Here is a 23,497-nt window from a genome sequence, read left to right on the forward strand (position 1 = left end):
GTGTTTCCATGTCATTTAGTAGCTTTTTATTTGTAGCAGTGTATTAAAAGCATTAGACAGTACACAACGGTTTTTTCAGCACCTTCAATAGGGGTGTAAGTTCACCAGTCATTTAGCATACCAAAAGTAACTTTTATATGTTCTAATTTCTCTTCAAAATTTCCCACTCCCTTAATGGTGAAATGAAGTGATTATATGCAATATAGAATTTATCTGTCTAAACAATAAGCTCAGAAAACCAAATGACAATAATTAAAACAAATTCCAATGCATTATACCCTTAACTTCAACATCTTTTCAAACATTTATATTGTTAGACAATAGTTTTTTAAACTAAAAAAAAAAGGGGGGGGGGAAGTATTCTAGCTTTATTTTATGCCATTCAAAAACAAATGGTTGCTTGGATTTGCTGGATTTTAATCAAATATTTTTAACAGAATTTTCACAGCACTGCTCAAAACTTTAAGATACTAAAGAAAAGAGAAATTAAGAAAAGGAAAGGAAAATAAAGTTTGCTCGCCTGGCACATAAACATGAGGTTTTGCATTTCTTACAGTGCGAGGTCTTCACTGCAATAGACCAATTTTCTTTCATGTTCATTTTTCCTTGTATTTTAGTTTAGTAAAATTATTACTTTTATAGGAAAAAAAATACAAGTCTGTCAAAAAGGTAGAAGTGTTACAGTTTTAAGATCACAGGTTCATCAAGAAATTTTTTTGTGTCATTTGGATTAAGCTTTAAACCATTTTGGCAATAAACTTACTTTTGAGGTTCTAAAAAAACATATGAAATGTGAACAACAGAAGTACATAATACATCTTTGCTGCACTGTATATTTTATACCAAATCTATTCAGTATGATAACACACTGCAAAAGCTTAGTCAAAATTCCAGCACATCTTGAAATTAGCAACTAAAGCACACACAGCAAACACATTATCTTAAACACAATTACTATAAAAGAGAAAGTCTAGCATTTGACATCTCCTTAGGACATTTCTGTGTAAACTTGCATGTCAAGCACACGGTGCTCTGTTGGTGATATGTGCGAACTGGAATCAAAGTAACACTAATTTTGTAGACATTAATTATTACTGAAAAAGTAGGCAATGTTATACCACCTATTAACCGCAGCTCTCTTATTAAAATACAAGCAGCAAATATAGTTTTAGTACCAAGTAATTAGCTAATACTTTCATATCTTTGAAGAAATCCCAGCGACTATTCAGACTATCATTTAGACTATAATCAAAGACTGTCACTCCATCGAGGGGCAAAAAAACATGCTTTGATTTTTCAAATATCTATTTTGTAACATAAATATTTCTGGTTTTAGAAATGAATAGATAATACATATTCTGCTAAGTCTCATAGTTGTATCGCTGAAGGGAAGAAGCAGATCAAATCCAAATGTATTGCACATTTTCTGTTATGTGAATAATGTAAAAACCACAAACTAGTTATCAATTTTTCAGATAACATAAAATAGAATGGTTTATTTTTTCATTATATGAATTTCATTATTTAGTAGAATAAAATGACTGCTCCATTATTTATCATTTGCTGTTTATTTATTTAGTATAGGGCTAGCCAAATATTTCGGCCCAACAGCCAAAAAGTCAGTTTGATATTCTTCAAGATGACATTCTTTCTAACTCCAGAAAAACATGTCAAAATATAAAAGGTGAACAAAAAAGGAGGAAGACATACCCCGTTCTCCTTCTCTCAGGAAAACAAAACAAAACCAAACAAACAAAACCCCCCACAGAAACAAAAAAGACGAAGCTATGGAATATTTAGTACTGAGAAAATAATAATGAAAAGGAATATACCAAAAGTAAGGCATTTCTATGTGCCTTAAAAAGCTTAGTGGAGGAATTCTACACATCTAAAATGTTTCTGATTTTTCCATTCTGGAACTTGCTTTTAGTTTCTGTTTTACATGTGACATAACCAAGTTTCAGAATTCCATACATAAGCATTGGCATTTAAATGAATGCAATGTATATTTCAAGCTCTTGATCATATATTTGCGTGGAAAGACTGGGCAGACTCACAGACTCAGTATGCAGTGGTCTGCCCCTCAGTCATTTCACCCCAGGCTTCATGTGGCTCTAACAAATTCACTTGATGTAATATGGATTTCAGTTCCTGCTTCTGAAAGGCTTACCTTATCTTGCAGAGCTCTTGGGGAAAAAAAGAACCACTAGTAACTGAGGGCATACAGATACTGCAAATAAAGGTCATGTTCAGTAGCTGGCTGAATTGCATGTATGCTTCATAACTTTGACAAAACCAGATATTAACATGACATGAGCAGTCCTTCAAATTAGAGGATGTACATCCTATAGACACTTTTAAATTTAATGTTACCCTTGCAGCTTCTGCTGTTGTTTTTCATGACTGATAAACTGCTACTGTTTTTTTTTTAATTAGAAAATAACAACATATTTAGCCCCTAGGATCTCCTGTTCACTGACTTCTAGAAAAGCTTTCCCCTCTATTTTTTTAGTGGAAAATCTAATATTTCTCAAAGTAGTGTCACCATCTCAAATTACAAAACATTCAGGACAGAGTAAAAAGTTGTGAGTCAGTTGGCTTTCTTTGTATGCATGAAGTGATTCACACAGTCAATGTAAGGCTTGCTAGAGCTCACAAGTCCTGAGTCAAACACAAAGGAAAAATTAAGGCACAAATAACTGCATTGGTTCACTGGTGTCCAGACTTTCTCTCTCATTTTGAGAATAGTGCCAGAAGAAGTGCCCAGGTCTCCCTCTTAGTATCTTAAAACACTACCCTGGTTGGTCTGATGTCCAGCTCCATCTTCTACAGATGCCATCTTGGATGACAAGAGCTATGATTAAATTGGCTGGTCAAAATTATGTTTAATAGAGAGGTATTAATTTCAAAAGAAAACTAAAATGCACTGCTTCCATCCATTGCTGGAAGATGGCAGGATTTTTTTGGCCCCTATTTTTGTGCTAATCACAGCCCACCTTTTCTACCTCAACTTAATCCATGAATGTAGAACTTTTCTATGCAAAATCACACTATTGGCAAGTGACTTCATAATGTCTTATGATAGTGTCACTGGTATTTGTAAAGCAAGAGCATTTTCGTGAATTGAATCAGTCTGAAAAGAGCTAAAAATTTTTAAATGACTGATCTCTACCCAATATTTTCCAAAGAGTAAGGGAGCAATTTTGTAAATGTATTGCTAAGATACTTTCATGGATCTTTGAAAAGGATTATTTTCTGTTTTATAAAAGCTTTCAGAACGATGTGCTCTGATTTAAGTCTCTGTTTGCAGTCAAAATCTGGCACACCTGCAGAATCCTACAGAATTCAGTCAGGCTCAACATATGTATATAAGATTCTGCCCATACAGAAAACCTTTTGACTCTATGGCCTGCAAAACGTGATTGCACACTAGTTAAAAAATCCTCATACTCAATTTAGTTTTCAGTAAAATTCTGTTGATTAGATAATTTAAAAAATCAGTAATCTATTTTGCACTACTGTTTGCAGGTAAACTAATGTTTCTCAGGAACCAGTGTGATTCAAGAGTTCTTAAAGTGTGATACAAAAATATACCATGAACTAAAATAGCTTCTTTGTGTACACTTAATGTTCTATGAATGAAGGCATTTTTCAACTTTTTTCTTCAAGTTGTCCTTCCAGTGCCCTAGCTGAAACTAAAAAACATCAAATTCTAAGCCTGTTTAATTTAGAATAGCAAAGAATTAATCCTAATAATGAAATAACTCCGTATGTCGTTGTCTTTGAATCATTAGAGGATTTGCAGATAGTATCTTGTGAATGCAAACAAGATAATCATACAAGCACAGATACCAAATAGCCTTTTTTCCAAACACTGGTGGGCATGCATATTCAACAAAATGCAAATATTGACTTTTCTGATAGCAACTAGATCAGATTGCTAAAGTGTCTGATGAGACACTGTAATCCCAGTGTGAGAAACAGTACCGACCTTCGTGCTCTGTATGGCTAGCATGTACCTTGCTTGCATTTATGATACCCCTAACCTCTATGCATTTGCCACAATTGGAAGAATAAAGTAGACGTGGAAAAGGGCAGTCTCAGTCAGTATAGAAAAGCTTTAAAGAAAGTAAACAGGCTTCATGTCTTATAATATCTCTCTGGAGACACAAGGTAAGGAAGAAATGTCATTTGCAATTGACCACTTATAAAGATAAGTAGGCACATAAAAAGACTCTTTTTTCTTAATAAGCAAGGAAGGATCGTAACAGGTCACACACCTGCACGTTCAGCAATTGGTATGCCCAGCAAATATGTTAGAATATAGACATATGAAAAATGTTAATGTTTTAAAGAGCATTGATCCAGACTCAGTGTATACAGCCATGCAGACAGTCACATTTTGGTGACATGCTTTACCAAGAAAACTCCCAACAGCTTCCCCCCCCCAAAAGAAACCTTAAACTGAGAAACATCTATACTACTGGATACTTCAGCTGATATGTTTTAATCTTGAACTACGTTACACTTCCAAATCTTGCCTAATCCAACACTTCAAATAGGAGTGGAAATAAAGAAATGGATGGAAAAAGGCTCAAGATTTCTTGCTATTTTTATTACACTTGCGGTAGATTACTTGATACCTTCAAATGGGTGTTTAAAATATGTATTTAAAGCCTATTAAAGAAAGAAATGCTTTTTCCTAGGTTCTTTTTTCTGTTTTGGGTAGATACTCTCTTTTTACACATTTTTTACTGACCACAAGCAGGAAACAGAGAGATGCTACACGACAAACTTGAAGTAACAGTTTGAAACTTTTTCCAAATAACTTTTTTTTTTTTATCAAAGACTAGCGCATTTTTTTATTCATCACAGCAACAACATCTGCCATCAGAAATTTGAAATTCACACCCAGTCCTCACTACTGATTCTGTATACATTTTGGAGTGTGCCACATTCTTTTACTTCAATAGTAAGGACAAAACACAGACAGAAATATATTTTAAACAAACAACAATCCCTACACTGTTGAAATATCTGTCATGAAGCCTTTGAGAAACAAATGGTTCCATTGCTGTGCCTCTGGAAAATTTTACTCCTGTCTACTCTAAGTTATTGTATGGGTCCGATGGCAAATCCTTAACTCGTTCTTCAACTAAGGTACTTATTTTACTCAACAATGCTTTTTTGCAGACGCATTAAGGGAAAATCATTTGCACCAGATGATGAGGTGGGGTTTTTTGCTCATTTGTTTGTTTTTTTAAAATTTATTTAACATTACCTTCATATAAAGGTAAAGCACAGAAGGATAAGAAAATAAGGGAAACAAACTAATTCCCGGTCTTTGGGAGCCGAAAAAAGCCCGTACTCAGGGCTTGTATTAAAGATGTTACATAAAACCTAAAAAGCCTGTTAGTTGATAGAGCTCATCTTTGTGATGCCATGACATTGCTTTTACTGCTACATAAGGACAACCTGACCACTTCCCTCAATAGAATGAAATGCCACCTTTCAACAATAGTTTTTCTTTTACACTGAATTATTTTAAAAAGCAAATATTTAAACTTCTATTGCAGAGATCTGAAATGGGTTCTAATAAATCAACATGTGATAAGAGTCACTTTTTAAAATTGCACTCGGTATGGTCAAACATATTTGCTGTTCACTTAAGAATCGTTGATGCATTTTTCCAAACAGCAAAGCTTATGAGCCTGTGAAAACAATTTATTATTGAGTAACTTCATAAGATTTTTCTTTGCATCAGTAATGTTTAGAGTGGTCTCTGTCAAGCTAATAATGTTTTTAAGCAAAGTTAGAAGGGCACAGAACAAAGAATCAGGAGTCATAAGTAATTCAGGTTGAAAGGGACCTTGTGAGGTCTCTGGTCCACGCTCCTGCTCGATGCAGGGTCAGGTATGAGGTCAGACCAGGTTGCTCAGGGTTTTATGCAGCCAGGTCTATCTCAAATTTATGAACAGTCTGAATAATGACCAGCCATGTCCAAAATTATCTATATATTATTACCAGCATCTATCCCAATATATAATTTAAAGCAATCTTTACCATGTAGACAAATTTCTGCATTCAGCACCATTAGCTAGCTTTCTATGGAAAAATAGTTTCATACTTGTTTCAGCATGTTTTCTGTCTACCCTTACACTAATGCAAGGTACAGAAAATACTTGCACTGACTGCCTTAAGCATCTAACTTAAGCTTCTGATTTATGTATTTATTTCCTACATTGAAACTAAGTGTTTAAACTTAAGTGGAAAACAGCAAGTACCTGCAAAAGGGTTATAATTTCATTAGATAAACATGTAAAGAAGTGTAGACGATGTGAAATCATGTGAAATTCCCCTTTGTTTTACAGGGGTTTTTTATCTCTAGAGGTAAAGATAACAAACGTTTCAATGATGCACATGAACAAAAAAAAGCTAAATTGGTCAATTAGTGTCAATATATACTATTAAATTGTATTTACCAAGTTATAATTAAAACAGTTTAAAGCTAATCTGCATTTTGACCGAGATATTGAAGAGCTTAGTAACTGTGCCACCTTAATTGTGAACAAGTGGGAGCCTAGATTCACTCTTCACACAATTAATTCCCTGCTAAATTTGCAAAACACAGCAAAACTAAAAACTAAAGCCCCATCTATTTATGGCTCAGTCCTGACATTTTATGTGTGTCTATGTCTGTGAACATATACACATGTATTTCTATAAGTTTATCCATATATATTTACATAGGAGCCTGTTGAACCGCCCTAGAAAGAGTCTGTTTAAGTAATATAAATACATTCTTTTTAGATTTTATGATGCTGTATGACTTCTGCCAATTTTATTTATGATACTCGTAACTCTATATACTGCTTTTATTTTGAGATGTCAATGACAATTATAAAGAGTAACAAGATTTTTCAATGTTTCTGGGGAAAGAAGGTCAGATTACTGCTAATTAGACCAGAGTGCAAGCTACATAAATGATCCTTTGAGCACAGAACCTATGATACCAGAATATTATATTATTGGGTTTTTTTCACCATTTGTAGAGCATTTTTAGTGGGCAATTATCCTTAAAGCTACAAAATCACAGCTTTTACATTTTATGAGGAAGAATCAATGTGTGCTAATTAGAACCTTGGTGGCACTTACAATACAAATGATTTTTTTGTATGCCTTTCTATTTGCTAAAATTCTTTATTCTTCCCTGCCTCCTGAGAGCCTTCATTTAATCAGCTCTATGCAGGATTTTATAAAACTAAGAAAAATGCATTGTTTAATATTCTTAGATTTATTTATTTTTGAACCATAATAAAACTTTTTCTTAAATTTCTATTCAAGCAATGCCATCATTGATTTTTATGGTGTTTTAAGAGAATAAAAACATCAAGATTTGACTGATTATTGCTAGTGGGCCAGCATTCACAATTGTATCTGTGTTCTTTGTGCATAATTTAAATAGAGAGTAATTGGAACTGTATTATCAAGAATTTTTGTATTGAGATCCTGCCAGCATAGCAATCTAAGCCTATGCTTAGGCTAAGTCTAGACAGGAAGCCAAATGCTAGGAAAACAAAAATTCACAGCCAGTGCACCATATGTGTGAATAGATTCTACATGCTACAAAGTCCAGCAAGCATGAAGAGGAGAAAGCATCCTGCTATATCACTTTGCTTTTGGATACAAATACACTTGCTTATAGAATGGTATTTAGATGTGCAATCATTTGTGTCAAATCTCTTAGATTATTTAACCAAGGATCCACCAGGACTTTATCAACCATGGATTTACCTTTTAACCAGTTCCTGTGCAAGAAAATTGTGATAGATGTATGGACAAAAATCTGTGCTATTGTATTTCTTTCCCAGGCTGGAAACGCTGATAAACAGCTTTTTGATCAGTAACTGTTACCTAAACAGCCAAATGCCTCCACTTGTAGCTATGCAGGGCCACACAGAATGACAGTTTGTTACTACCATTGCCATGATAGCATATGGCTATCCTTTCAGTATCTGAGCAAAACAAAATTTGGCGAACCTTATTGTCAATTCTTACAATTTTGTAAGACAAACTTTTTCTGACAATTATCCATACATTATATAGATCAAAAAATCTTTAAGAATCAGTAGGAGTTTATTCTATTAGGATTTCAGATAACATCTTAAAGACTAGAAAATATTTGAATGAATATTAATTAATAAAATACAATTTTTTCTTAAAGAGTCATCAGGCCCTCCAAGGTGATGGAAACATAGGTTAAACAAACAATATGCAGGTAAAGATATGCTCTAAATTGAGTGTTCCCCTGCACTGTTTTCACTCAGACTATCCCATAAAGTCCACTCCTCTTTGGACTCTGAAACTGAAAGCTATGTGTCCCATGACTATGAAAAAAGCTAGAAGTGACTTCAAGTACTTGACCTCTAAAAAGCTTTAGAAGTTCAAAGGCATATCCTACCCTTGGATATTCAAGGGAGGCTGCATTTCAAAGCCTTACACATGTTCTCTCCTGACAACACAGATTACTTTCTGCCATATCAAATCACCAAAGATATGAATGGCTGGTATGAAAAATGGAGACTTAGCTTACACAAAATCAGGCACAGGTGGGAAAGAACCCTGAAAAAGGTGGCTTTAGAGAAAATGATCCAGGCTATGGCTACACAACTAGAGTTATCTTTACACAGGAAACAGAAGGCAACAACGTGGAGGTTTTGTCATACCCCAAATGAAGCATATTACCTTGCTCTGTAAACAGATTACCTTAGATTAGTCTTCCAGGTAAGGGAAGTCTTGCTTCAGTCTAAGAGAGAGGCCTTCTACCATCTCCTTCAGACAGTTTCCTGAGGTGGTTTTTTTCATTAATGTATCACTTTGCATGAACTCAAACAAATTTGTCTACTGGCAAAGCATCAAGTCTCCTCCTTAGTTCCACAGAACCAGGGAAATTCCTCCTGAAACAGGCTGCATTCCATTTTTACTTTATCATTTGCACACAATCACACATGGTATTTTTAAATCTATCATATTAATTCATGCAAAGAGGAATAAACTGCACGTAGAGAAATACCTTGCTGCATGCAAGGAGAACTCTCTTGTTTAAAATAATGATAACCTAGCTAACTTTTCATCTCAGGAGTTCCATACTCTTTTCAAGCATTTTTTACCAAAACACTTTCAAATCTTCCATTCTGCTAGTTCTTGAATTTTCACTTATAAAATACTGTCTGATCACTGCAGTAGCCCGTCCCTGTACCTGTTCAAGATCAAAATCAATTCAATCTGAAATATGAACATTCAGACATAGATAAGTATATCAGATGAGGTTTAAATAGTGTCATATATAATACTTTTTATTATTTCTCTATCTCTGCTAGGAAAACCTTCCTTGTTATGTTATGAACACATTTGTTTCTTTATGACATGTTGGTTACTCAAGTCATCATACAGTTGATTAACTTTTTTTTTTCCCCTTTTTCCATTGTTGTTTCAGAATTATAACCTTGATTATAGCAAAAAGGTTATTCTGAACCTGAAAGTCATTCAATTCCTTCAGCAATATATGCAGATCTATATCTTAGTAACTCTACTGGCAACATCTTGCCAAATCAGTAGTTTCTTTTTTCTTCACAGGATGCTGTGATTTTTGTTAACTTATGTGGATTTAAAGAAAAAAAAAACCCCACAATTATTTTTTCTTTTTTTTACAATATGTAATTAAATTTTACATTTTAACAAACCTTTAAAAAGCTATTTTCAAAAATGCCCAGGAAGAAAGGGTAGAAAATCGCATTCATTTACTAAAGATGTACGCAACTGCATAATCAAAGAAGTCTTGTATCTTTTTGTACTAATCACTCGAATAGCTGCAATGTAAACACAGTTTTTAATTTGACTCTAGAGAATTAAATTTTAAGCTATAAACTATCTATCCACTGTTTTAAATGAATTAAAATCTTTAATTTAAATAGTTAAACTGCTTGTAGTTCTAACCTGTGGAATATCTATGGCTAGCCAACATCTATATGGTCCAAAAAGTACACCTTCAGAAGATAAAATTTTCCTCATTTAAAGCCCAGTTTTGTCCCTTTGTGCTGAAATTATTTTCTGAAGAATTTGTGCATAAATGGGGATCAGTTCCAGCGTAAATTTTCTGGGGAAAAGAATTGAAAGAATTGCTCTCTACCTGGCAACAAACCTGAAGTTTGTCTTCCAAAAAATTTAAAACACTAGGGCTCTTTTAAGTACCAAATTGGTAATCCTAAATTATGTTCATTTGTGTAACAGCCATGGGCTTTTGCTTATTCATGTATCAGGGTACTAGATTATTAGTATGGTATTAGATAGATAGATAGATATCTAGATACCCATACAATTAACATTTCTCCTAAAGATCCCTATGTTCTTCACAGTAGGAATAATGATAGAGAATATTTTTTCATATTTCTGTCATGTAGACAAAATAGCAGGAAACTGTTGCTGTTCATCTTCTGGGAAAAAAACCACTATTTTTTTAAATAAAATTCTTGAGAATGCTTCTGAATAAAGAAAAAGGGAAAGAAGGGAAAAACAAACCACAAAGTTTCATTAAGTCATGTTGGAATAGATATGGATAGGTCTATTTTTAATATTTGATGCAGTTTAGTTTACAGCTGGTTCATCTAAGGAATTAGCTTTTCAGGTACTTGGTGAGCTATTTAAAATTTAAGGATTAAAAGCTCAAAGGAATTTATAAAAGAAGCCTGCTTTTTATATTTGTAAATTGAAAAGCAAAAAGACATTTGATTGACAGCAACCTCTGGTTTGGATCTCTTCAGAAAAGGGTCTAATAATTACCCACATTTATACTGCTAGTTATAATGGATGCATTAATTCCTTGCAAAGTCTCCTTAGAAACACTAGACTTTTAAGCATAATCAAAACAGACAGCTGGGTCCACCCTTTATGATAACGTGCCATGCAGCTTTATTAATCTGACCTTTGGAAACAAATAAGAAATTTAATACTGCCCCACCGTAATTGTTAGTGGCAGGCATTTTAGCAGTCTTTAATTTGTACTTCACTTTAATATCTGCTTCCAGTTATGATGTAAACATTAACAGGTTCTGACACTGTTAATAGTGTTCCAGTGTCTGAAGCAGTGGCAAAAGAGTGTGCTTGGAGTAAACTAGAACATGACTTTAATGGATAATGAAATGTATGAACCCTTGCTATTCAACGAGTAAGGCAAAAACTGAATATTGTAATTGTTTCAACTGGCATCTGAGTGATATACAGTGCTGCAATAATTGGGAGTGAGGGTGGGGGTGGAAATGATGTTCACCAGACTCATCCTTCAAGGTTATGTAAGTTCTGATTGTCCTTTAAGTTGCTTGCAAGAGATATCTGATGTGAGAAAATATGTTCCCAATATATAATCAATAGCGTTCTAAACAATTCACAATGAATGCAAAAAGTAATTCTGGTTTAGATGGTATGAGTAAGGGAATTTCTCCTGTGTAACGCAAATATGTTAAGTTTTTTCTGCATAAGTGTTCTTAAAATAAATGTTTTATAGCCTATAAACAGCACGGAAAACCTATCTGCAAGTTATGTTAATAGCTATTAAACTTTAGTATTATAAATGTACAATAAAAAACAGTGGCACGGTACCTGAATTAAAAAGACATCTATTTACAGGTATTTATTTTAAAACAATGTAAGTTAAATAGAATTTATTTCTGAAATACCAGTAGGTGTGATCTGTTGCTTTTGAATGTTATGTACTTTGCCCGCACTTCACTTTTTCTTTCAGGACAACCACTCCTCTCCTTTAAATACTCTTTTATGAACAGTCTAATTGAACTATTGTCTATATCAGTTTTTAAGTTCATATCTAAAAAAGCATGCTTGAGAGCTTGTAAAGATCCCTATGGATTTTTAAAAGGATGTCTATGTATATCTTTTTCGTGATATAAATACCATAGCCTCCTTTTTGTTCACTAACAAGGTATTACAGCAGACTATTTTAGATAAGCTTATATTGAGACAATACTGAGATCTTCTGATAAAGCAAGGGTTATGCTATAGAAGAATAAAAAGAAATAATGAAAGTTGCTTTCCCCAAAATTCTAACTTTGATTCTTTAGCTATTACATTGTGTAGTTATTTACAAGTAAAATGTAATTTTCTATTGTAGCAGCATTATAATTATTTCTAACATACACTATTTTTTTTTAAAACCTATTCTAAAAGGAAAACTTCAAGGTGTTAAGATATGAAGATTACCTTGCTTCAACAGTCCGCAACACAAAACACAAGTTGCTCTATCATTCTGATTTGATTATTTTTAGTCATAACAACTGCCTTCTACAACACAAGTACTGTGAAATTACCTGCTCCCACTGGCTATTATATGCCAAACTTAACTAAGATACTTATGGTGCTGATACAAAACATATTTTGCTCCTCATTACAAGAATACTAAGGTTCTGCAAAGGAGCAGGGTGTGCAGAAGAGGTGGGTAACATTTTAAACCAGTGTACCTAAATGCACCAAGGCCATGAGAGCTCTAAGCTTCACAGGGAATGACCCATTTTACATTCTTAGATTTCCATTGTTAGTGTAATCAAATTAATATTCACTACATGTGAGAAACATGACACGCATAGCCTACAGACATTACACTAATGTTTATATTATGTATATTAAAGGATCCAAGTATACTTTCTCATTGCATTGCATTCTCTCTATGAATTTAGTGCAAGTCTTCAGTGCTCAAGACCCAATTCAAATTACTTCATCAAGCCATCTGTGGTTTGTCTACCTCTTTTAAGAAGAAGGAAAGAAGTAAAGCAAAGCTAGTATTACTGAAAATACACATATTTCAGAATATTTATTCTTTAAAGTGAAATTCAGTCGTCTTAACCACAGAGGAGAATCTTAATATATGAAATTACAAAGCTTTTAGCATGAATTTTTAACTCACAAAACTCAATATTATTAATAACAAAAGAACAGACTAACTTAAAGAAAGTCATGTTCATTAACTTTTCTCAGCCTACACCAGAAACAATGGAAGAAACTCTCCAAAACATTTGCAATAGAGTGTTCAAGTTAAACAGTAGCTACTTTTACATGGAAGCTTTTAAACAAAATTTGCATGAAAAAAAATTTAAAAATTCAGAGTGCTAGTCAAACTGTACTGCTATTCAAAGTCATTTGTGGGTCACATATCATTAAAATTCAGACTACTAATACATTTAAATTTAAATAAGCAAAATTTCTACATTCATCCTTTGAGTGACTTCTTTAAAGCTAGTAGAGTCTTAACAGGAATGAAAATGTATGCCAGTAAGTATTCAGGACTCCTCTCCCCTCCCCCCACCAGCACTGAATCTCTTCTCTGCTGTATCTGTTCAAATGAAGTGTTTGTGCACTACTGAGAGATCTTCATGAATACTGCTGAAAAGATTCTCTCTACTCTGAGAGAGTAACAATAATAACAAATAACAAAATGATAACATAACAAAATGTCTGCTCTGAAATAAATTTAACAATTTAACAGAATGTAACGTAAATTTTAGAAGGACATGAATGAATTTAAAAAAAAAAACTAGACAGGGATACCAATCTCTTGTGTTAGCTCTACAATGCTACTACATACAGAAATAACCATTATATCTCTTGTTAGTATAGATATATCATTTTGCAGAAGAAGAGTTCTTGCCTAGAATTTTGACACAGGCCATTGTTTTTCTTCCAAGTTTCTGAATGGCATGGATATTACATATGAGAAGAAAAATGAAGTCAGATGTCCATTTCTCTGCCTTAAAAATACCAAAAGATGAAAGAAGTTCTTTGTGTATATAATTCCTAAAGCTCCTAACAAGCCAGATACATCTCACATGAATTTCATTCTATTAGGAATGCAATAAAACACAGTTGGAGAAAATTTTTGTCTTCACATTTTCTCCATTATCATTATATAAATAATACATATGTATATGATAATTTATATGTAATATATATCAGTAGGTATCTCTGTAGTAGTCATCAGCATATGTGTGGCCCCCTCACATAGCTCTAGATTAGTGGCAGGTATAATGGACGTGCATTTAAGAAAAATTACAGACATATCTTGTTATTCCAATTCATTTTCTGAATATACAGCAACAGCTGTGAATTTTTCAGTAATTTACAAAAACTTTTCAGACTCATTCTGGCTCTTTTGTTTTCTAGTTATTATCTTTTTAGTATACATACTTGTTAATCGCAAAAGTGAACTTAGAAACTTCGGAGCCAGCCGACATAAAGTTATTTCTAACTCCTACGCTGAAATATGGACACCAATTGTAATATAACACTCAAGAAATTCTATGTGATACTGTTCATCCTGACACCACCATACTAAAACTGCAGACAATTTTTTCACTGGTATGGAATGTACGTCTGTATTTTAAAATTTGGCAAATACTGCAATTCTGTTATATTTGACCCATGCTGTACTCACTTGTTATTACTTGAGTACTTTTACTTACTTTCTTGACTAACGTAAGGAACATTTACCTCAAGACAACCACCAGTGAGTCAAACATATTCTTGCAGTTTACTCTGTTTATCTCCATGGAAATACACTGGTAGCAAGTCTGACTAGGTTACTGTACAAATAATACGCTGTCTTGACAGACAGATCTTAAAAAAAATGGAATTCAGCTTCATCAATTAATGCCTTGTTTAAAATAAATAAGAAAGCCTTTTCACAAAGCTGTATAGTAGAGCACAGACCTTGCTCTTAATGTATACTGTCAAAGTTTGGGTAATTGCACTGTTATCAAAGATATTTCCTAGAACTGATATCTGACCCTCTGACCCACACACTTCACTTTGTCACAATGAGCTTCAGGTCTGTTTAAAAATAAGATTGTAAGATTAACTGTTATGTTAAAATTATCTTCACAGATAAAGAGTTATGTTTCTTTTCAATGCATGTCATAATCTGACTCCGAATTGATTCAGAACCTAGAAAAAAAAATGGCATTTTTACAGATGTTAATCATGCTAGAGCCATTCCAAGGTAATAATAAATAAATAAATAAAACATCACAACATTCAGTTAATTACACTGTGTCTGTGGGTCTCTTCTAAGAGCATGGAAATGAAAAGGAATTGAGAATTGTTCAGGTGGAAGACAGAGCTGCATTTCTTATGGCAATCCTTAAGTGACAAGAGATTTGAGTTTCAGTTGCCTAGGCTTTGGAGGAGAATGGAATAGGATAAGAGGGATAAGTTGGAACATAATGACAAAGCAAAAAACTTCAGAACGAAGAACGCTGTAGGTCAGATTATTTACCAGCTGCACTCCAATGAAAATGACACTTTCAGACAAACATTTACTAGCCTGCCTGCTGTTACGTATATTCTCTAAAATACAACATTTTTTTCTGATATGTACTGCTCTACCAGAGAAGGGTTACTACAGTGTAACAAACTAAAACATTAATCAATTCAGTCCAGGAGGATTGCAGTTCAGATTCTAACCGTACTCACATAATACAAGTCTGCTGAAATAGAAAATTAGAATAATTTGATTGAGCAGACATAATGAGTCACTGGATACATTACAGAAAGTAATGAAGTGCGTTTTTTGCCATAGTTAATTGGTTTAACATGACATAAGACACTGATGCTATGTATTGTGCATCAGAATATACACAGCTTTGTCCATTATCAAAAATAATAACAGCCAGCCATATCACAGGATAGGTATAAGTTTGCTCACCGACTGGCATTTGAGAGTATCTCAAGAGAAGTTGTCACTTTTAAGAGTTATTGCTTTAATTAACGCCTTACTGGTTTTGTCCCTTAAGTTCTTTCCATTTTGAGCGATCTTAAATTTTTCTCACTCCTTTTCTTACATTTATCACTGTATAGAAAAAGACTGCAACACTAATCTGGAATCCCAGACAAGGCCACAAATGTTGTGCAGGTATGCTAACTTTTTAAGCAGTAAAAAGCAAGTAAGATATGCAAGTGATGCCCATATGGTGTCCTCTTTATTTTTGGTAGCTAAAAATCATAAAAGGAACAGATGTTTGTTAATGATATCAGAAGAGTCTGGCAATATGTTCATAATAATAGAGATTTATATTTTTGAAACTGATCTGTGAGTCAACAATAATTTCATATTCAGATTATTAAGGTAAGAATTAAATGAGAGGGACTGAATACAATTAGAAACTCAGGCTGTAATTAAAATACTGTTGGTCAATATTCTCCTGTTTAGTTTTGGGTGTTAATGATGTTCAAAGCTCAGATCAATAGTAGCTAGCAAAAATTTTAACAGTATACTATACAGCCAGTCTCTAACGTGTACTTAAGTGTTCAAGTTAGTATCATTAAAATTATTTGCATGCACATTTTGCAAATGCTATGAAAAGCGTATGTTTTCCAAATGTTAGCTGAAGCAATTTTTATATCCTTCAGTAGCTGTTCTTTAAGTTCCTAAAACAAATAGCCAAAGTTACACAAGTTATGTACAGTATCATCTCATTGATCAATATCAGCAAAATGACCACCTTACTCTCAAGCTGTTGTGGTTTAACCCCAGTGAGCAACTAAGCACCACGCAGCCCCTCACTCACTTTCCCCCCACCCAGTGGGATGGGGGAGAGAAACGGAAGGAAAAAGGTAAAACTCGGGGATTGAGATAAGAACAGTTTAATAGGACAGAAAAGAAGAAAATAATAATTATAATAATAAAATGACAACAATACTAATAAAAGGACTGGAGTATACAAAACAAGTGATGCACAATGCAATTGCTCACCACTTGCCAACTGAAGCCCAGTTAGTTCCAGAGCAGTGATCCACCCTCCCTGGCCAACTCCCCCCAGTTTATATACGAGGCATGACATCACATGGTATGGCATATCCCTTTAGCCAGTGTGGGTCATCTGTCCTGGCTGTGTCCCCTGCCAACTTCTTGTGCCCCTCCAGCCTTCTTACTGGTTGGGCATGAGAAGCTGAAAAGTCCTTGACTTAGTCTAAACACCACTTAGCAACAACTGAGAACATCAGTGTGTTATCAACATTCTTCTCATACTGAACCCAAAACATAACACTATACCAGCTACTAGAAAGAAAATTAATTCTATCCCAGCTGAAACCAGGACACAAACCTAATTCAAAACTGGTTTTTAGCTTTTTTGTTCTGGTAGATTTTCTCTGGTTTTGCTGCTGTTGTTTTTTAGAAACATGTATTAAACACTGCTTTTCTATACTGAAATTAATTTTAATTTCCTAATTAATTTTTGGTTCTTAACAGAAAAGTTCTCATCAGAAATGTTACCAGTTAACTGAAATATTTTGTGACTCATTTCCAGCATGCCCGTGTTTTTCCTGAGCAAATGAATTGAGATGACTTTGAGGTTTGGCAAACAGTTGATATATGTCACTAGTCAACCTTCTGGTTCTTTAGACATAAAAGTTTTCTGGAATAATGTTGTCAGAAAAAAAATCCACTTTAAAGTTTATAATGTACTTTATTAAAAGCACCTGAAAGTCTCCAAAGTTAAGCGTAAGCTGGGAAGAAAATTCTGCACGTTGCTTAAATACAACGCAATTTCTGATACTGGCAAACATTTTTTCATATCATCCCAAAAATACCTATTTTATCATCCACTATAGGTTTGGAATAAAATGTTCATTTGTCTGGAGGAGTTAACACTGGAGAAGAGAAGTCACGAAGGTAAAATTGTGACTCCAAACCAGCAAGTAAAATTTAGCAAGGCTTTAGTTGGTGATTGCTTGCCTTGTTATTTTTTTTCATATTAAAGACGTGTTATGAAACTAATTTCATTTGTGTTTTGCACTGGTGATAGTCATTTTCATGCATGAAAATTCTCAGAAATATAAGGAAGTTTGCCAGCGTACACTAAAATTGTAAAATGTTAATGTATTATTTTACATAAAAAGTGTTGCTTTTTTCTCAAACAGTGTACACAAAGATCTGTTATCCATTAAATGAAACAAAAAAAGAGTATCACAGATCAGAGAGAGATGGGATTAGTGTCAGAACAGGGCATGTTTGAGTATTGGCTTCTATTTTGGTGTGATTGACTTAGCGGCTGACAGCAGAAGTAACAGATGGGAAAAACAAGTGGGTCAGAAAAATGTCAGGAGAAAAAACAAACACTACAAACGAATAACTGTTACTAAAATATGAATAGGAATCAGATTTATTTTACAGCAATAAATGAAGTGAAATGAAAAATTACCAGGCATTTATAATATAATAAAAGATACAGAATGGTGCTTGTTACTAACATCTTGATCCTGCTGAAGTCAAAAGGCATTTGAGTTTAATTTTGCTGCAATATCCTCCTCTTATAAAAATACAATCTTAAAGAAATTCTTGGTAAAAATTAGATACTGAAATACTGATATCAATGGAAGTTACAAAGACACCAGAGACTCCAGAGTTTCATTTGGTAGGGATGTTTAACATGAGCTGTAACTGTCCTCTGAATTAAGAAGACAGCATTGGTTCTGAAAGTTTCGGAACATTTAAGGAACCACAGAAAATATTTGTGTCCTTTTACCATATACAGCAGCTGTCATATGCGGAGAGTGTGAGGAATACTGTTAGAACCATGTCCCAAGAACCTGGGGATAATTTGCCTATCTCACAAGAACACATGCAGAGCACAACACATTTAGATACTGCACGTGAAGGGTAGTTCCTCATTGACAACACAGGAACGTTTATGCTAAAACATTAATTTAGCCTTGGTTTGTCCAAATCAACCAGTGTTTTAAGCAGAAACACTTTTAATGTCTTATATGCCCCAAGTTACAAGTGAAATAGAAATATCTTTCTGAAACTTTGCAATAATATGGAAAGAGAACACATGAAAACAAATAAGAAATTTAAACAATATTTAAACAGAAAGCCAAAAAAACCCAAACAACAAAACAACCCCAAAAAAGCATTAAGCAATTAAGCATATCTGTATATATATATTTTCAAAAGCCTACTCTGTGCATGCGTAGTCTTTCAGACCACTGAAATCTTCCAAGTTGAATTGTTAGTTTAGGCAGACATGCACAGCATGCAGGAAGTTTAGTAGATTAAAAATTTCCTCAAGAGATTTTACAGATATAATCACAGCAAATTTTGTGCAGCTGAGCACCAATTTCACTGCCTGTTTGGAGATAATGGATATCTCCTTTCCTTTGACTGTAGTTGTGGGCAATATTTTATAAGCCTTTGAAAATTGTTTCTGTGGTTAGTTAACTAAACTAACAGCTAATGATTATGATGGGCACTCCCAACTAGCTCATTATTTTATTCCTACTTTTACTTGTTCCTCACATATATACCATAATGACCATACATCTGGCAACAGGGGTGGTAGGGGGAGTGTGAAACAGCATAATATAAATGAAATAAAACATAAAAATCCACAAAGAATGTCCAACTTCAGGATCCTTCTTTGTAGATAGAGGCTTAAAGTTTGTAATTTCTCTAAAATTAAGTATTCACAGATATCTTATTTCTGTAATCTAATCTGAGCTTTCACAGTCTTTTATATAATTTGTATTAAGTCACAAGACAGGAAAGGTTTTTGAACAATACATCAAGGTTTTGAACTCACTACATCTAGAGATGATTCAACTATATATTATTACTTCAGAAAAGAAAATTATAAATCACAAACTGGTTGAAACTGAAGGGTTTTTTTGGGTTTATTTTACCATCCACACTCTTCAAATGAAGGAACATAGGTCCTTCAAATGATGTAAATTATGATATAATGATAAAAAATGTAATTGTCCTGACACAACTCCAAACAACCATCAGATTTAGTTTGACTTTAGATGCCCATGTATAGCCTTAGTGTGAGGGAAAGCAAGGAAATTGAGATTAATGAGTACTATGATACATAAATAACCAAATTAAGAACAGCTAACTCGGGTGATATGATTAAGCATTGCTTCCTAAGGCAATAAAAAAGATATAGGTAAGTTTGTCACTTATTTCCCTTCTCTCTTTGTAACATTTAACTGGTGTTCTTTCTTCTTCTACCTTCCCTTTGTTTTCCTTTTTAAAATACATCATAGCCTACTTCTACAAGCAACTAAAATATCAAGACAAAAATCTTTGCCTCTATTGGTGATTTTGCCTTTCACTGCTTGCTTAGCAAATTTTTAACGAAGAGATTTGGGTGTTCTGTCTTTTAACAGACTTTATATTAGAAAGAAGCATGAAATCCACAATTTGAATTTCTGAACTCTTACAATTTTCTTGATACAAGGCTATTTCTTTAACCTGGATATTCTATTTCACGTAGTGCTTAGCCACTGGCACAGAGTAAGGTGCAGTGAAAGTATAAAAAAATTGTATGCAAAACCCACAGATGACAGTAGTTTTGCAAGGTAGCCTGCTAAGGACATGATTAATTTGTGCATAAATTAGAATCACATCCAGTTATAGATTCACTGAAGGGAAAGGGAGAAGCTAAAGTGACAGTACTGATGTTTTATTGAAGTATAATAAGCATTCATAGTCGAGGACACAAACTTAGTGAGAAGCTGTGCAGCCCATCCCATCCAGAGTACAGCAGTCAGCCTTGTTCATCTCAAGCAGAGTTCCAAAAATAGTAGCTTATGCATGTACTTTCTACATTTCATCCCCCATTCCTAGATATATTTTTGTCATTTTGAATACCAAAATACTCAGCAAACAACCTGTCTGGATAATTTTTTACCAACAATGGATGTTAGACTTGTGATAATTACAAGAATCTCCACATTTTGAAAATAATAAGCACTTACCTTTATTTCTTGAGCTTTCCTGATTCTTTTCCTGCTGCAATTAAAAGTAGAAAAATATATTATTTACAGAATTAGTTACCACAAAAATCACAAACATAGAGATCCAAAAGAGACAGTGTAGTTCATCCTCCTTCCTGCTACAAGATAAAATCAGCTACACTTTGCCTGCTACAGAAAGATTCCTATATAATCTGGTTTTAAACTCCCCTAGTATTTTTCACGGTTTTTTTTCACAATAACAGTGATTAAGCACTGGAATGCATTGTCCAAAGAGGCCATGCAGTCTCTGTCACTTTACCTCTATCTTGCGAGATGCTCATAATTCAACTGAACAAGACCCTGTACAACCTGATACAATTTTGAAGTTAGATCTGCTTTAAGCAACTGGTTGAACTAGGTGACTGTAGAGGCCACTGCCAGCCTAAATTATTCCATGATACGGAGAGGGTGTTCCAGAACCTTGTAAAACCTGAAGCAGTGCTTAACTGTCCTCAGTTTCATCCTGAATGAAACTTTGCCAAAATCCCCTCAACTACAAATAATATATTTTTTTTCTTATTTTTCCTGACTTGCTGGCATCACAGTGAACACAGAAAACATTTAATCTTTAAAGGAAAACAAAGTCATCTTCTCTTGTTTCAGTTATCTTCCAGTCTTCTCTTCTTCTATTTTTAACAATTTTTTTAATATATGTTGCCTAAAGTACTCCACTATTCCAGTTCAGAATTGTCTAGAACTAAGGATTTTTTTAAAACACATCAGCTCTGTAACTGCATCAGCAACACATAACATATATTGACATGTTTCAAAATAACATTTCCCTTCCAAAAAAACCAGTGTGACACAGCTGATTCACAGTCAACAAGTTTTTCACTAGGATCCCCTTAGCTGTTTATTCTAACCCGCCAATCTTTTCCCATAGCACTGTTACCTAGTTATTTCTCATTTTGGATTTTCTTTGAAATACCATTGTATTATTTTTCTGTAAAAATGTGTTTAAAAATAACTTAAAAATAGGTTAGGAGATAACAGGAAAAGATTCCTTCTACTGAGGGAACACCATTCCATGTTGAGAAAACAATCAGCTGATAAAGCTTCTGAATCTCTTTTTTGAATAAGCAGAGCAAGTCATTCGCACACCTACATCCAGAAGACTAAACCTGAGCAAGTTGTTCACGGAGTAAGAGATTTTATATCTCTTCTTATGTAAAAATACCTATCTTTTACATCTTGAAGACCAAATTTGTATTTCTATTATTCCTTAAAAAGTCTGTGTTTGAGACATTGGTCATGTAAGTCTTTAGTTATTATTTCTAATGACGAGAACAGGAAAGGAGGGCAGAGAGCCGGAGAGAAAATTAAGACAAGAGTTAGCATTGGGGTACCTTGCAACCCAAATCATTCTATGATTATGATTGACCAGTATCACATCATCTGCACATGGTATGAAACAACTCACAGGTAATTTAAAACCTCACAGTGGTGGATATTTCTTCCATATTCCAGTTAAAACAATAACTGTTGTATAACTCATATATATTAATATAGTATTAGTTCTCAATACTAACACAAAGAACTGAAATTATGTCAACCAGTGGGTATGTGTGAACATATTGCATATATGAAATGGGTCACGGCTAGCCTAAGTAGGCATTTGACAGTTTATGAAGTAATAGGCAAATGCTTGCGAGGCTGATGATTAAGAATCCACCAAATGTAAGTAAGTGTGTGTAAGGTTTGTGCGGCGGGGTTTTTTGGTAGTGGGGGAGGGGGCCGCAGGGGTGGCTCCTGTGAGAAGGTGCTAGAAGCTTCCCCGGCTCCAAGTCAGACCCGCGTCTGGCCCAGGCCGAGCCCGTCAGTGATGGTGGTAGCGCCTCTGGGAGAACAGATTTAAGAGGGGAAACCTGCAGTGAGTAGGGGGATTGGAATGTGAGAGGAACCCCTCTGCGGATACCAAGGTCAGTGAAGAAGGAGGGGGAGGAGGGGATGCCCCTGCAGCCCGTGGTGAGATGGCAGGCTGTCCCCCCCCAGCCCATGGAGGGGAGCAGATGCCCACCTGCAGTCCAGGGAGAGAGGAGCCCACACCGGAGCAGGGGGATGCCCCCCAAGATGGCCGTGACTCCATGGGAAAGCCCGTGCTGGAGAAGCCTGTGCCTGAAGATCGGCCTGCGGAAAGGACCCATGCCAGGGAAGTTTGTGAGGAACTGCAGCCCACAGAAAGGACCCACGTTGGAAACACTCGTGAAGGACTGTCTTCTGTGGGAGGGACCCCATACTGGAGCAGGGGATGAGTGAGGAGTCCTCCCCCTGAAGAGGAAGGAGCAGCAGAGACAAGGTGTGATGAACTGACCCCAACCCCCATTCCCTGTCCCCCTGCTCCACTGGGGGGAGGAGGGAGAGAGAACTGGGAGTGGAGTTGAGCCAGGAAGGAGGGAGGGGTGGGGGGGAAGGTGTCCTAAGGTTGGTTTTACTTCTTAATATCCTTGTTTTGTTTTGATTTGTAGGAAATGAATTTGATTTTGTTTCTTCCCCAAGTTGAGCCTGTCTTTTACCCATGACCATAAGTGGTGAGTGATCCCTCTTTGTCCTTGTATTGACCCATGAGCCTTTCTTTATATTTTCTCCTCATCCCACCATGGCCAGTGGGGGGAGGAGTGAGCGAGCAGCTGCGTGGTGC

General features: G+C 34.8%; 1 protein-coding gene across 4 annotated transcripts in view; it reads right to left on the reverse strand.

The window, feature by feature from the left end:
• The window catches only part of FSTL5 (follistatin like 5), a 343,245-nt gene that overhangs the window by 263,338 nt on the left and 56,410 nt on the right, over positions 1–23,497 (reverse strand). For all 4 annotated transcript variants that reach the window (XM_052778379.1, XM_052778370.1, XM_052778387.1 and 1 more), the window contains exon 3: positions 20,821–20,854. In XM_052778379.1, the coding sequence (XP_052634339.1) occupies positions 20,821–20,854 (34 nt within the window). The remainder of the gene's footprint in view (positions 1–20,820; positions 20,855–23,497) is intronic.

Source organism: Harpia harpyja, chromosome 2 (assembly GCF_026419915.1).
Source record: "Harpia harpyja isolate bHarHar1 chromosome 2, bHarHar1 primary haplotype, whole genome shotgun sequence".
Lineage (NCBI taxonomy): Eukaryota > Metazoa > Chordata > Aves > Accipitriformes > Accipitridae > Harpia > Harpia harpyja.